At 34.8% G+C, this 15,532-nt stretch overlaps 1 protein-coding gene across 1 annotated transcript; it reads left to right on the top strand.

Annotated features, from left to right (window-relative positions):
• The first annotated feature begins 305 nt into the window (after window positions 1–305).
• LOC118273270 (zinc transporter ZIP10) lies at window positions 306–14,479 on the top strand. Its single transcript, XM_035590163.2, has 4 exons — window positions 306–1,026; window positions 7,994–8,135; window positions 11,540–11,743; window positions 11,947–14,479. The coding sequence occupies exons 1-4, from the start codon at window positions 823–825 to the stop codon at window positions 12,861–12,863; spliced, it is 1,467 nt and encodes a 488-aa protein (XP_035446056.2). The 5' UTR covers window positions 306–822; the 3' UTR covers window positions 12,864–14,479.
• Window positions 14,480–15,532: the final 1,053 nt, after the last annotated feature.

Raw genomic sequence — 15,532 nt, 5'->3', positions numbered from 1 at the left:
GCAAAAACAAAAGATACTCGTATCGTTTCGCTCTAACGTAAGTAGGAAGTGGAACAACAGCAACGTGTTTATTGTTTATTTATTTCATTTATATGAGTCATTAAACACCGGCACTAAATAATAAAACTAGTAATTTCCATAATACGAAGCAGCATTTTCGATATGCATCGTATTTATGAATGAACGCTACGTTATTTACGCTCATTTGTTGACTCGCACGATAATAGATAACTACTTACAAGTCAAAAATATCAAATTTGATACGATTTGTAAATAAATTCTTGTATAAATTCGTATATCAAATATATTTTCCAACATTATCACGGTGATCCCCGCACTACTAGCGTTCAGAGGTCACGTTGGGTGGTGGAGAGAGTCACTCTAGACACAACCTATTACCCCACCCATTGCAATTAAATTGGCATCTAATGTGATTGTATTAATGGCGGTCACTTCGTAAATACACCTTATTATCAGTAACGGTGTTCAACCGGCCTCGGAGCCTCCAGAGAGCGACGGGTGAAAGTCACCGCGCAGAGTCGCAGACGCACACCTCACCTCAAGTGACAAACACGCTTCTACAACTGCGTCTAACGTAGAATTCATTTCGCGATTTTATTATTGACATAAATTCCAAACAAATAAACAAACAAAAGAGTGGTCGGCCGATGCGCGAGCGCCACGCGACGCGTCACATTATCACGTTCAACGGAGCGCTGTTGAAGCTGATCGACTGATAGTGTGGTGCGGAGGCGCGGGACCGCCGCCGGCGCACTCAGCGTGCCACCGTGCGAACCGCGAGCGCGGACATTAGTCGTGAACATGTTGACAACGAGCGTCGTCGTAGTCCTGGCGCTGGCGCTATGCAGCACCGGCTCCACCGGAGACCTGGACCTGAACACAGCCAGCCTCGCCGCAGCAGGAGCTGCTGAGGACAACCAGCTCAACAGCACCCTCCCTGCTGAGCAATACTTCATTGACAAAATATTCGATAAATATGGAGATAAAGGAGTCATTACATTTGAGGTGAGTGCAGTTCTTTTACAAGGAAAACTTCATATTTACTTACATAAATTGTACAAACTGAATCGGTATCGCGATGTTTACACGTCTCCGAGATTTTGCACACAAATAGGTAATCAGCTGCTTTAAAAGGTCGGTAAATAGTATGTGCCTATGTGTTACGTATATTACATTTCATAAATCCTAGGTAAATTAGTTCAATAATATTATTGTAAATTGTTTAAAAAGTTAGTAGGCACATATTAACCATGTTATTAGATAGCGTGGTAGGTTTATTTAACTAGTGGCTCTGTAACATCTAACATGTAAAATTGAATTATTTCCACACGTTATCATTCAAACACCTTTCCCTATTTCATAAACGGAAGTTCATCGAACTTAAATGTAACTTCACTACCTATATATTTGTACTATAAGTATTACGACAGTTCCCTTATCGCTTATCAATATTTAGTTAAATCCATCATCTATTGATAACTGTGTAATTTAAAGTAAATTTCATAAGCAAAGTGTTTCTTCAGACATATTTGTATGCATTTCTCAACGCATCATATCCTATGTCCGCCAAACATCAGTCATCTTATTGTTCTTTCATTGAATGCCTAGGTAATTTGTTTGATGCGTAACTATGTAGCAAACGTGAATCTTAAATTCCATACTAGTTAACATTTATTGTATTGCCAATTTCGTATCTTCCTTTTTGATAAATAAGGACCATTGTTGAATAACTCTCTCTTGAATACTTGACTTGGTATTAAGCCATTCAGTCTCTAGAACTGGGATTATAATTGCGGAAAAGGAAGTAGCAGATTGTCTACTGGGACCAGACAAGTGCTTTGAATGTGGAACAAATAATATCGTGATCACTTTGAAGTAAACAGCAGAGTAGCAGTAAAGAGTTTTTGTTAAGGAATGTTATCTAATATAATTTTTAGGGGATTATTATAGCGCAATGTGTTATATGAAAGTAAAATAACTACACCAATATTGTTTCGGTAGATGTGATGTGAAGATAACTAAAGATAATTTTTATGAAGAACAATTCGAACACGTGTGACACTATCCTGTGACCATTAAGTGGGCATTGTACCTACTGCACGTGTCTATATTGCGTCTTATAAGCTAATAACGTTATATACAACACCCCAGACTTTATGGTGTAACTCGTTTCTATATTTTGTTTTCAAATTACATGAATTGTGTAATCAGGAAAACGGTAAATGTTTTTTAATGCTGATTAAATTCATACGCATTGCGAATGCATAAAGTGCATCTTACTTTCGAGTTAGTGCTATTTCGGCAGCCTGGACATTTGACGTATCGCTACGGTTACATGCAGCATTTGTGTACGTACGAGTAAATTAATTTTCAGTGCGGTTTGAGCTAACGCGGATTGCGTATCAAACACATACATAATAATAGCATACATGTCTTTTATTTCTAAATTAGCGACAAACCTTAAACCTGTGAAAAATTACGACTCTGTGTATTGTTCTCTTGCTGAAAAGATAAACACAGAACGAATGCTACCAGATGTTTTGAAACGCACCTTAGACCAGATTGTAGTTTCAAGTGGATAGTTGTCTATATGATAGGTAAACTAATATCTTTATGGCAGTCAATGACTGCTCCTTTTAAATGAGCACCTTAATTCCTTATAAAAATAAATCCTAATTTCGCCTGGTCATCATCGCATGACGCATGAATGATTGAACCGATTCGCTAATTCTTGTTTTGTTATCTTGAATAGTTATTGATTGGAAATGGTTCTCAAAAAGGAAATTTTGAAAATCTGGAAATAGGTATAGATAGCCCTTCAATGCCGTGATGTAAACTAAACAAATAGCTGACATCAGAGGCTGCTAGTAAAATATCAATACGATTCTTATGACCATGTTATTAAGGTTTAGTAGAAGGTTTGTTTTGTGATGAAACGTGCGTTTATTAACAATTGTTCAAGTACAAGAAGACTCGAATGCTTAATATTTTGAAGATGTTTGTTAATTTGTGCGATTGTACTTCTAACACAATACTTCATAATCCATTGTAGATCCGATTGTAGCAGAAAATAGTCTTTTAATCAAAGTATCTCAAACAGACAATGCGGAAATCAAACAGCACTGAATTGTTATTGTTATTTACATAGACATTGTCTATTATAATTACTTTACCTATTTACTTTATGATGACAAAGATTGCTTGCATATGCAGTTCTTTTTTATTGTGGTATGAAGATACTAAATTATCAATCGTTTTTAAGTGGATAATAGGTGAAGTAACTATAGTGTAGGATTATACACTAGTAATAAGAAGGTTAATATCATAATGTCGACCCGGAAGATATAAATTACATCTTAGTTAATAGTTGTTTATCTCATACAATACAAGGCTAGGCTCTTTCAAGTATTTCGCAACCGTTTAAATGAGTTGGTCCTATGTCTGATCCCTGAGGAACTCCTCGGAATTTACCGTAGCGTGGCACAAAATGTATTATTATATCTTTAATGAGGTTAATATTGCATGATTTAATCATATTACATTTATTTTCATTGGGTAGTGCTCCACGGTGCATTATGGTATTATGATATTTACTGAAATTGAATAAGTAGTGTATAAAATGCGTTTCTTAAGTTACATATAATATAATTTTTAAGGTATACCTAAGTGTAGAACATTTGAATTTTCATTCGGTTCCGATTAATTATAAAAAAGTAAGTAAAGCCTTCATCCGTGGCCAAACACATAAACCGTAACTTAAACAAGATAACAATATCAAGTTAGCTAATAACCGTCTTTAGGAAAGCTATTAGACAAATTATGTAATTAAGGAACCACTTAGCAAATAATTATACCTAAAGTGTTTCATTTAACCATTATAAATTAGGATTAAAATAAATAGGCACATGTCATAAAATACGCATGTTAAAAAATAACATTAATCTAATTGTACCTAATTCATGGCCAGACGACAGGTACACAGGTATCGTTATCTATCTACAGAGGCAGGAAATACTGTGTGATATTTGTATTTGAAATGTTTACCGTTATGTTATTAGTTGATACACGACAAACACCTAAATGATCGTGAAAACATATTTATATTTTTGATAACGATCGATGGCCAGACCGAAAGCATGAAATTATAAGTAATTGCAAAATTATGTAGAATAGTTCGTTACTTTATTTGTAGTCTTATTGATTCGTTTTCAATTTTCGGTGTAGTTTTAACATCAAAACAAAACGTTAACACCCTGATAAAACAGTTTCAAATTGAATAGTCAAGTCGAAGTTAATTAAATTGTGGTAAATTATTAACACACGCACTAAAAATGAACATCCCTTAGATCAAACCAAATAAACCTAATTTGTAACCTAAAAAAACTATAGAAGATAATACATTGACGATTATATAGCCTTGGTCTTGAACATAGCCTTACAACATTTAATGTTTCGATAACCATATAAGACGCGTACGTAATGTTTTAGGAGCTCATTTATTCAAATAGTCTAATTGTGAACAATATGAATAAGTATTGAAAATCGATTCTCTGCTAAATTAAGGAAACTCACCTTAATTGGGTTACACATGTATTTATAGTTAAAGAAAACGTGATTGGATCTTAAGACTAAATCTGAAACTAACTGACCGTGAAATTATCGGAAGGTCGTTGAAATTTGTACGAGTCGAAAAGTATTCAGTATTGTAGTGATGACTTGCATTATAGGTCTAACTTCTGCTGATAAAAATAGTCTAGAGGTTATATATTAGACCACACACCAGACCATAATAGATTATAAATTCCCTGTTCCAAATTTCATCCCGATCCCTGTAGCCGTTTATGTGATTGGGTAACATACATACAAATTCACATACTCACAAACTTTCGCATTTATAATATTAGTAAGATTAACTGAAGAGATCAAAAACGATTTGATTCAAAAGTTTACTTAGTCAGTTTTCACCATGTTTGCCCAACAACTGCAACTCCTGTAAGCTAAGATTTACATTAACGAAGAGACAATTCTAAAAACCCTGAAACCACAATGTCTGACATGTCCCTGGGACATGAACTATCTTTCTATCTAAGGTTGAACTAAATTAGAAGATTTTTTCATTGAAGGGAAAGAATATAAATACTTTCTATTACCCTTGGTTTTTATTAGATCATTTCGTTCACACTGGGAAAACCATTAAACTCAGTTTCTTTTTTTACCGACTTCACAAAAAGGAGGGGGTACTATGTTCGGCTGTTTGTATGTTTTTTTTTTTTTGTATGTTTGTTCATCGAATACTCCGTCAATTGTCGACGGATTTTCAAAATTCTTTTTTTGTTCGAAAGTAGATAGTTCTGAGGTGGTCCCATTGTCACCAAGTTAGGATCTGATGATGGGATCTTAGAGAAACCGAGGGAACTCCTCAAATATTATAGGGAACTATATAGTGATTTTGATATATTCATCTAGAATTGAAGCATTTACAGTCAAAAAGTAACCTTTGAAGAGGTGGAACTGATGAAGAAGACCAGAAATGGCCAATGGAACTTCATACTCACATAGAAATCACAATAAAGTTAATTAAGTGACTGTGACAATACAAATAAATAAAGTAGTTATTGAGATAGAGAATTTTAACCGACTTTTTTAGTTGCGATAGATAGTAGTTGAAATAAAATACTTTTTACAAAAAAATAAACCGACTTCACTAAAAAAGTTAAAAATAACTTTAATTTCGGAAGTCGGTGTAACAAATAATTTATTTGTTACACCGACTTATTTGAAATAAATAATACCGAGAAACACCGACTTCCGAAATTAAAGTTATTTTTAACTTTTTTAGTGAAGTCGGTTTATTTTTTTGTAAAAAGTATTTTATTCTTTTAATTGAAATCAATTTAACTACACAGTTTGTGCGGTGGCTGGGCAACGGGTTCGATTCCCGTACGGAGCAACGCTTTGTGTAATTCACAAATTGTTGTGTCGGATCTGTATGTTTGTAAACGCAGGAAAAAAACCTGTGCTTATATCCTGTGAGGCAATAGCGACCGATATACATAGTTATAGTCGAAACTTCTATACCTGAATGTTGGATTGGCCCTAATTACATTAATCATTTTATTTGAACCCTATACATATTATGATAAGGGAAATGCCACAAAAAATACCTATATAAATCATAATATAATTACCTATAAATGGAAGATATATTCTGCAGATGACTTTGTCCAAATAAACCTTTAGCTTACATTGTATTAAGTATTCCAGAAGGGTACATATTTGATTTATACCTTTGTTTACTAGGCAATAAAGTTTTTAAGCACTATGGTAAAGTCAATGACCTTTGAGTCGTGCAATACTGAATGCAAGGTGAATCGCACGCTCTTCAAGTGGCCTAATTTAAATTTAGTTAATGTCGTTAGTCTAATTTATGTTTATATAACTTAAATCAGATTTTAATAGATAAAATAAAAAGGTGAAGATATATGCCAAACTAACATTAGGCTAAGTTGTACTACTACTAACACATATGGATGTTTATCTAAATTAAATTTTTTGAATTTGAATAATGTTCCACATTAGGCTTTATTATTAGTAAAACTAATCACGATCTTTTTTAGGATTACTCATTTTAAATACCTATTTTACTTCGCATTTAAAAACAACATGATACAAGAGTGATTTAAGCGTAATTGTTTACAACAAAAAATCTCAAACGCAGTTTTTTAAATTCTGAGTAAATCTACAAAAACAAATTATCGAAAAAAACGTGCTAATAATTTATCTTTACAACTTAATCTCTTAATCAGTAGCTATCGAAATATAGTGTATTGCGAATATTGACTGATACTCACTACCTCAAACGATAAATGGTGTTGCAGTCATTATATTGATAGCGAATTGGCATTTGTTAGGGCCAGACTGTCCTTCAACTTGACTCCGATTCTGACGCAACGACTTAAGTACAACACACGGACATATTAAAGACATTACTTACTACTGTACTTTAATTTAAAGTACATACACTTACGTATATGTTCCTTGGTAAAACATGCAAAATATTAACACCTTTCTTAGTTTATTACCGAGAACAATTCAGTGCGGCTTATTTTTTCTTTTTAATTCACATGCCTTTTGCGCTAGAAACACCTGATTGAGTATTGGTAACTTACGAATCTTGTAGCATTTTATAAATATTGAAGTGTATAAGACCGACTTTAAACCGATGAAATTTTCTGGCATTCATTTTTGGTGTAATCGATAGAGTGAGTATGGAACACATGATATTGTTTCTGAGAAAATATTAAAAACTCCATAGGTAGAAGATTTTAGAAATAAGGAAGAAATATGGTTAATCAATTGATTAGAAATCACGAAAAGACACCATCTTGGATTTAAAAAACTGCTAATACAATTTTAATTCTTGTAGATACGTAATCTGAACAAGTTAAGTAGGTAAATGCGGTAGATAACGAACGGAAAAGTTTTATTAAACATTAGCTTTCAACCGAATCCGGTACCGGTTGTTACTTGTTATACAAACATCTACCTGAACATACGGACAGTTGCTACGGACAGTCGGAACTAGTCAGATGCTCGGGGAAATTAACACCTAAACAAGGCAGTAAGTAATTTCTTCAATCACCAAAATTCAAATGATCCCTCGATTGAGAGAAAACCATTTCGTACAAATTAAAGATATCTAAAGAGGTTTACGCGGTGCAAAAACGGTAGTTTGGCTGTTATATTGCTCTAATGATGACCATACAAGTTGCACTATCACACATTTATTAAATCCTACCTAGGTGAATGTCAGTCTTGCAAAAACCACTTAAGGGTAAAAAGAAGTGTACAATATTTGTCATACGTACTTATAAACTGTCTGGCCATGTAAGTCTGCTTAGGCAAGTGACTAGCGAAATGGAGCACAAATCAAATATGACTAAGACTAAAGATTTCCTTCTAATGTTTACAGGGATTTGAGCATCTACTAGACAGCCTGGGGCTCGGAGGACGTGTGTTTACGTCACCCCACGACCTGGCCATCCATCGCATCAACGGGACCTTCCGACAACTGCATGATACTCAGCACAGGCACCGCAGATCTCCTCCAGCCGGTATGTACCCCTGGTTTTTATGAGCCTATACTCTTACGTTGGAGAGCCATCGTTATAAATGGGAATGCTCGACCGGAGTTATACCACGTCCTCACAACAAACCGGCGTGAAACAACAGCTGCATTGTGTTTCGCCGTGAGTGTGAGATTATCAACATTTTCAATTTAGTTTCGTCCCTATACAATGTTAGATACTCCGCGACATTGATACCAAAACTACCCTTCATTCTAATGTCACTCACGTTTTAATACCACTCAATGAAAATTTCCGAATTTAGTCCTTAGAGGCGCTAGGGTAGCTTAATGTCAGACCATTAATTTTAGGTATTACATAGTTGTTTACCAGTGTAGTCGATTCATGATAAATAGATAAATGACATATAACAAAGCCGGCATTTATTTGTGTAGGTATATAAATTATTAAGTGAAGGAGATAAGATAATAGTCTCATGGAATAATTTATTTATTCTTGCTTAAGCAGAAAATAATGGCAATTAGGTACGCCATGACAATGTTCAGCTATCATGATCAATAAGGTACCTACATCATATTCAGAATGTTTACACATTACATAGCAAACATTAGATTTTGTATAACTTAGTAACAATAATGCACCTACCTGTTTCTTTCTCAAAATACTCTTGAGAAGAATTGCACGCATTCTGTGAGAATGGTGGCCGATATTCACCATTTATTTGCGTCATTCTTTTGTCTATCATATCATTGCCTGCCATGGAGTTCAGCTAATTGAATCGGACACTAGACAAATGGCGCTCCCACACTAAAAATGTTACGAGTAAGAAACATTGGTAAACACTACACCAGTCGCCAAAAGAGTATCTACCATTCAAACTTTTAGTAGCCTATTATGACATCGGTTTATCCCTTATTTATTTTTTCTATGGTTTATCCATATATAGTTCTCTTATCAATTTACTACATTGAGTAAGAACAACACGAATGAACTAAGAAATTGTGAGTTCAGCTAATTACCTAAACGTGATTAATTAAATAAACCTTGAAAGTTAAGAATGTTAACACCATAAGGAAAGGAGGAAACGTGCTCTAATCATGTTCATTGTAGCTTATTTTAATTCATCCTTGAATGTCAACTGTCTATTTTTCAATGATCGTGAGTAAAACTTAGGTCGTAGGTATCTTTCTACTTTTAGTTTACTAATGGATTTATTTAGGTATGCTAGTTTAGAGAAAAAACTTTAAGCAAGATATTTTAAAGCTATGCGTTATACCTACTGCTTGCTTGATTAACATACTTATACCGCAGCTATTTGGAACGAATTTCTCTGTACCTACCTGATAAGTAATAATATAGTAGTTCAATGGAAAAATACACTGAGCTTACATATTGTTCAATAGATATGTTCCAATTCGCTGATACAATCTGATTCTAGAGTAACGCCAATTTTGCGCACAAAAATTCGCAAAACACAAAAAATATCATTTCCCGGTCAATAACAGTCACGATTTAATATCAATTTAAAATGTAACGAACAAACATTTTTCTGCTGAGCTGTGAGTTCGGTATGACCAATCTATACAATTGCTTTTTTTATAATTTAAATCCTTTTACTTTTTTAGTAAGGTACCGTAGCGTAGCATACCTTAGTTGGTCTAGAAGAATATTATTGTAATATGTATGAATTGAACAGTTGCGTCAAATAACAAAGTGCTTACCTACATAATAGCAATTCACAATATTTTTAATAATGTTAGATAAAAACAACGAAATACTTCGGAAATCCGGTATGACTTGTATAGATGCCAGTGTTTGGTAGAAAGCGAAGCAGATAGTTCCGCAGAGTCCACTGCTTTCTCATTTATTGCGACAGCGACAGTATTACAAATGCAAGCCGTAACCCTCGTACGTAATAAGTTAAATTTTCCACTTCATTTCTTGTAACGAATAAAGCTGCTTGCTGACGGCAGAGTAGAATACCTTTATCACCACCCTCACTCTTCTCACGGGTGTCAGAAGTGGGACAACACATTTCACAAAGACCGAGCAGCGCTCTCTGACAAAACTGAACCTTTTAAACTATTATCTCTAATTCATCTGCCAATCGTGGAGATTTTGGTAAATAACTTATTTTATGTAGAGAAGTCCCATCAGTGGACTGTCAATGGCTGTTAATGATGAACTACTAAGTATCGATCGTTTTCGTTTTAGACATCAATAACCGGAACTCTTTTGTCCATTTCAAAACACATACGATCGATATTTCAGTGCCAAATATTTGTCCAATCCATTGTTCGTCCTGTCAGTCCTTGTTGAGCATAATAGCCTTATTATTTCATGACTCTCTGCAAAAACATGACGCCAATTGACGAATGGAGAATTGTCCTTTATAATCGCGATTATCCTATTACCGAGTGGACGAGTGCTCTTGCGCAGTCGTCTGACCCCGACCAAGGATCTGTCACATAAATCCATGAATGAATCGTATTGTTGGATATTGTCATTGGGTTGTACACGTTTATTCAAAGTAACTACTGACTACTTTGTTATAGGGCCTGTTCTACAGAACCTACGATTTTTACATAGTCATAAAATAGGTTATACAAAAGCAATTGAATCTATCTATTAATCATTCACTTATACATTACTATACCTAAATCTTATTATTAACTAGCTTTCGCCCGCGACTCCGTCCGCGCGGATGTCGGTCTTCGCGTGGATGTTTTATTTCTAACGTCTACTCGCACCAACAGCCAAATATTGTATGCAGTTCGCATTTGGATCCGCCGCCTTTACATAAAAATAATCCTTATTGCATGATTCAGTATACACGGTTTATTAGCGTAATTCAAGTATATCTTTGGTGTTTCTGTACCGATTTCTATGTTTTTTTTATTAAATAGGTAGGTAATAATGTTAACATTTTTTAATAGTGAATGAGAGTGTTATAAACGTAAGAGTAGACAAATATAATCAGAAAGCTCCGAAATGCTAAGCTATCGGGAGTTATATGTGTTAAGTCAACCATAAAAGATAGACATTTGCTGTCGTGGAATATTTTTTACATTTTAAGGAGAACATTTTCGTCATACATAAAACCATTAAGGCTTATGGAGTAAGTTCTCCTGTTTTCCCAACATTTCCCTTCACTGCTCTGCTCCTATTGATTAGATGATCTATAACCTGCCCAGGAGTATTACCAAGTTTCGTTGAAATCTGTCGATGGTTTTTGTTTCTATAAAGAACAGACAGACAGACAGACAGACAGACAGACAAAAAATTTTCTGATTGCATTTTTGGCATCAGTTCGATCACTAATCACCCTGATAGTTATTTTGGAAATATATTTCATGTACAGAATTGACCTCTCTATTTATTATAAGTATAGATATTTAGACATCCCACTGATTATATTTTTTGTTTAACAGTTTCAACAGAACCCATCCTGCAAAAATCATGCCTGTCCCCAAGGGAAATTTTGGAGGTTTATGGAATGGAGAACGAAGCCCCTGGAGTCGTAACCATCAAACCCAAAACTTTCTTGGAGATGTGTCCTGCTCTAGTGTACCAGTTAGACCAACGATCTTGTTACAAAACAGAAGCACCTGCACCGAAGCTGGACAGATTTTGGAGTGAGTACTCGTAACTGAATATTCATGTTATTGTTGTAGTTATGTGTTGGCGCTGCGCTGTCTGAATACATAATGACTTATCTACAGATTTGCTTTAGTGTATCTGCTCAACTACCAACTTCTACCAATTTTTAAAGATCTGGTAAATTCACATAAATTCTATTAGATATTTTTATTTATATTGACTGTATTTTCTCTTCCAGCTTGGATATATGCCACTTTGAGCATATTGGTCATCAGTGCCACTGGATTACTCGGAGTTGCTATTGTTCCTTTGTTGAAATCGGCGATATTCAGCCACGTTCTTCACTTCTTGGTTGCTATAGCAGTCGGCACTTTGTGTGGTGATGCCCTACTGCATCTGCTACCGCATGCACTCAAATCACATGGACCTCCCTCAGCTCCACAAGAAGAAACCGAAACTGTATTAAAATGCAGCGTCACGTTCCTTACTATTTTATTATTCTACAGTGTCGAAGCAATCATGCAAACAATTAATGGTGGTCACGCTCACTCCCATGATTCAGGAAAAGATGTTACAGAAATCAAACCAGATTCTGGCAAACAAATAGAACCAATAGAACTGGGTGCAATGATGCCGGGCTCACCACCTCCGCCTGTCGACCGGCCGATGACGTCGACTGCGCTCATGGTGATTGTAGGAGACGGGCTACACAATTTAACAGATGGGCTAGCAATTGGAGCGGCCTTTAGTGGAGATCCGGTAACTGGTTTCGCAACGGCATTGGCCGTATTTTGTCACGAGCTCCCTCATGAGTTAGGCGATTTCGCAGTACTGTTACGCTCTGGAATGAGTATCAGACGCGCCCTTTATTATAATCTACTTTCATCGGTGCTTAGCTTTATGGGCATGGCCGGTGGAATTTGGCTCGCAGAAGATCATGAGTCTGCTTCCCAGTGGATCTATGCTGCCACTGCCGGAACTTTCTTCTATATTGCTCTAGCAGATTTAGTGCCAGAGATTAATGCAAACAATAATGGTAAAAGCATTAATTTACTACTGGCCATATTAGGAATACTGTCGGGCGGCATTATAATGCTAATGATCGCCCTCCACGAAGACTCAATACAATATCTTTTTAGAAATTCAGAACAATAAACACGTTAGTCAAATTAAAAACAATGCTCGGTTATGAATACTTATATGACGAATGTGCTTGTGGAATTAAGTGTGCGTTCAATAAGTGATTAAAATGGTGTTTAAAGTGCGATTACATGGTGAGATAATCTTGCTTGATATTTGAACAACGATTGAAACAGCGATGTCGCTCAACATAATGCTGAATATTGCACACTCAATAGTCTTTACATAGCGTCAGTGAATGGTAGTGATTTATGTAAAAAACCAATTTTGTAGTAGATATACAGTACATGTTATGTGATAATATTCGTACTCATGGTTGTTAAAATCGTTAATTTGTATAGTATTGTATTTAAATTAAGTATTTACCTACTTAGATACATTTAATTTAGTATTTAAGTTGTTTTTAAATGTATGATTATGCAATTATGTCACCCTTTATTACCACGTTTGTAACTCCATAACATAAATGATGAAAAGTTAGTGTTACACCAGGTATGTGGACAAGCGAAGCCTCTGCTTGCACTCTTAGGGATCACAAGGCTCGATATTATAATGTAATCATAAATTGGTGGGTTAAATAATAGTGATAAGTCACATAAGTCTAGGTTAGTTTCTACTTTAGTTTATTAGTGAACTATTTAGATTTAGTTATTTTTATATCAGACTAAAAATAGGTGGTAAGTAATTATACGTATTAGACATCGACTCGCAAAAGAGTGATGATTGAAAATTTTATTAAGAACCTCGAACCTAGAAGCGAATACAAAACCGCAGACCAAAAGATAAATTCGTCCATTTTTATAGTTACTATGTGCATCAAGTTCCTTGCCGATTTAGAATTAAGAATTTAAAACCTCAAACCTTTTTGGGTGACGGTGGATTCGCTGTATAATTGCCGAAATAGATATATAAAATAGGTGCCTAGGTAATTTTTTTACCTAGTGCTAGGTAATTTTGTATGTCTAAATGTCTCGATGAACTACTTCTAGACTTATGCAATGTACTGACAGCTAAGTATTTAGTATGCAGGTAAAAAAATAAAGATTGATTCAGTACAGAAACGAAAGATATGGTTTCATTAAAAACCTTGTAATTTCGTGCAACAATAGCTACACCTACCTACTGTCTCTGTACTGAGTCAATATTTATTTTTGTACCTATGTACCTACTTGGCTGTCTGTGTACCTACCTAGACCTACCTATCACCAAAGTATTTGTACCTAATTTAATCAGCATTCGTCACTTACCTACCGTACGTGATTTACTGAAATTGGAAACTTTAAATCTCTGTTTTACTTTTGTTAATTAATGATTTCACTAGTAGTACCTACAGACTTTGGTACACAACTGCACTACTACAATATGGTATAATTTGCAATAGACGTTTTTTTCTACAGTGTTATGGAAATTATTATTGTCGATAAAATATACCTTTTGTAAACGAGAACTGTTAATAAGTATTACGATTTAAGTATTTATTTTATAAATATAGTAATTTATAAGCCCATCACAATATTGTAATTAATTATTATTTCGTTCATTGTAAATATTTTAGTACGATGTCATAATAATAATTTGCGTATTTTTAGTACTCAGTTTCATTTCAGATTCAATATACAAACTTAAAAATACTTGTTTATTTTTTAATACCTCACCTTTTGATTCGTTCCTTCGAAGAATTTTTGAGGATTTTCCATTTCTTCATTGTAAAAAAGATAACTACGATGGAAGCACGTAGTATGAATTCTCGGGTTCGATCCTCGAGTCGGAAAAACGAGACCTAATGTTTTCCAAACTCTCTGTAATAATAATATAATTATAACAAAGATAAAGTCACACAATCGTTGCAATATTTCGACTCGTGGGTGCCCCATATTTACCTGCACCTCTATTTAATCTGAAGACAATTAGAAGAGACTAGCAAACCAGGCGAACTCCGTTTCGCCACCAATGATTTTTCCGGTTTTCTGGCTTTCCTCTTGAATTTTTCCAGATTTTTTGCTATAAACCTCACGGAGCCCGAGACCTTTCCAACGAATGCAAAACCGTGGAAATCGGTTCGTGCATTCTGGAGTTATAGCGTCAGGAAGGAAAACCCGACTTATTTTTTATATAATAGATTATAGGACGTCCGCGTCATCTGAGTACATATACATATGTACGAACAAACTATTTATCAAGAGAAATGCAACAAAGTAATTGAAATAGTAAATAAAACATTTTCTTACATTCTTGTTTTTGTAAATGAGAAAACTTTAATTTGAAAACGCCGCGCCAACGCAACTCCCCGCCATCTGATGTAGGACCATAGATTATACAGCATAACAGCATCACCCATGCATCACCACCGTAGACTGAGATTCTCTATCTACGATGACACCACAGAAAAAACCTAGCTATACGCTATAATACTGGAAGGCGGAATAGTAAGTAGTTTTGTACTGTGTATAGAAGTCTTTACGATACAAGTTTAATGGACGGGGGTAAACTATGAATAAAACAATGATTTTCTGCACTAGGTAAGACTTTCATTTTCGCATTAAAAGAATATTTAAAAAGAAATTATCGTTCCACGTGGAAAAATAATAAAAAAATGAAAAATCTTTACGACGCCATCTACCGTGAGAGTCTGATAACATATACTCAAGAAATTCAAGAATTTTTTGTCAGCTGTTCAGCAATTC

The sequence above is a fragment of the Spodoptera frugiperda genome, chromosome 1 (assembly GCF_023101765.2).
Source record: "Spodoptera frugiperda isolate SF20-4 chromosome 1, AGI-APGP_CSIRO_Sfru_2.0, whole genome shotgun sequence".
NCBI lineage: Eukaryota > Metazoa > Arthropoda > Insecta > Lepidoptera > Noctuidae > Spodoptera > Spodoptera frugiperda.
This window is presented reverse-complemented; position numbering and strand designations above follow the sequence as displayed.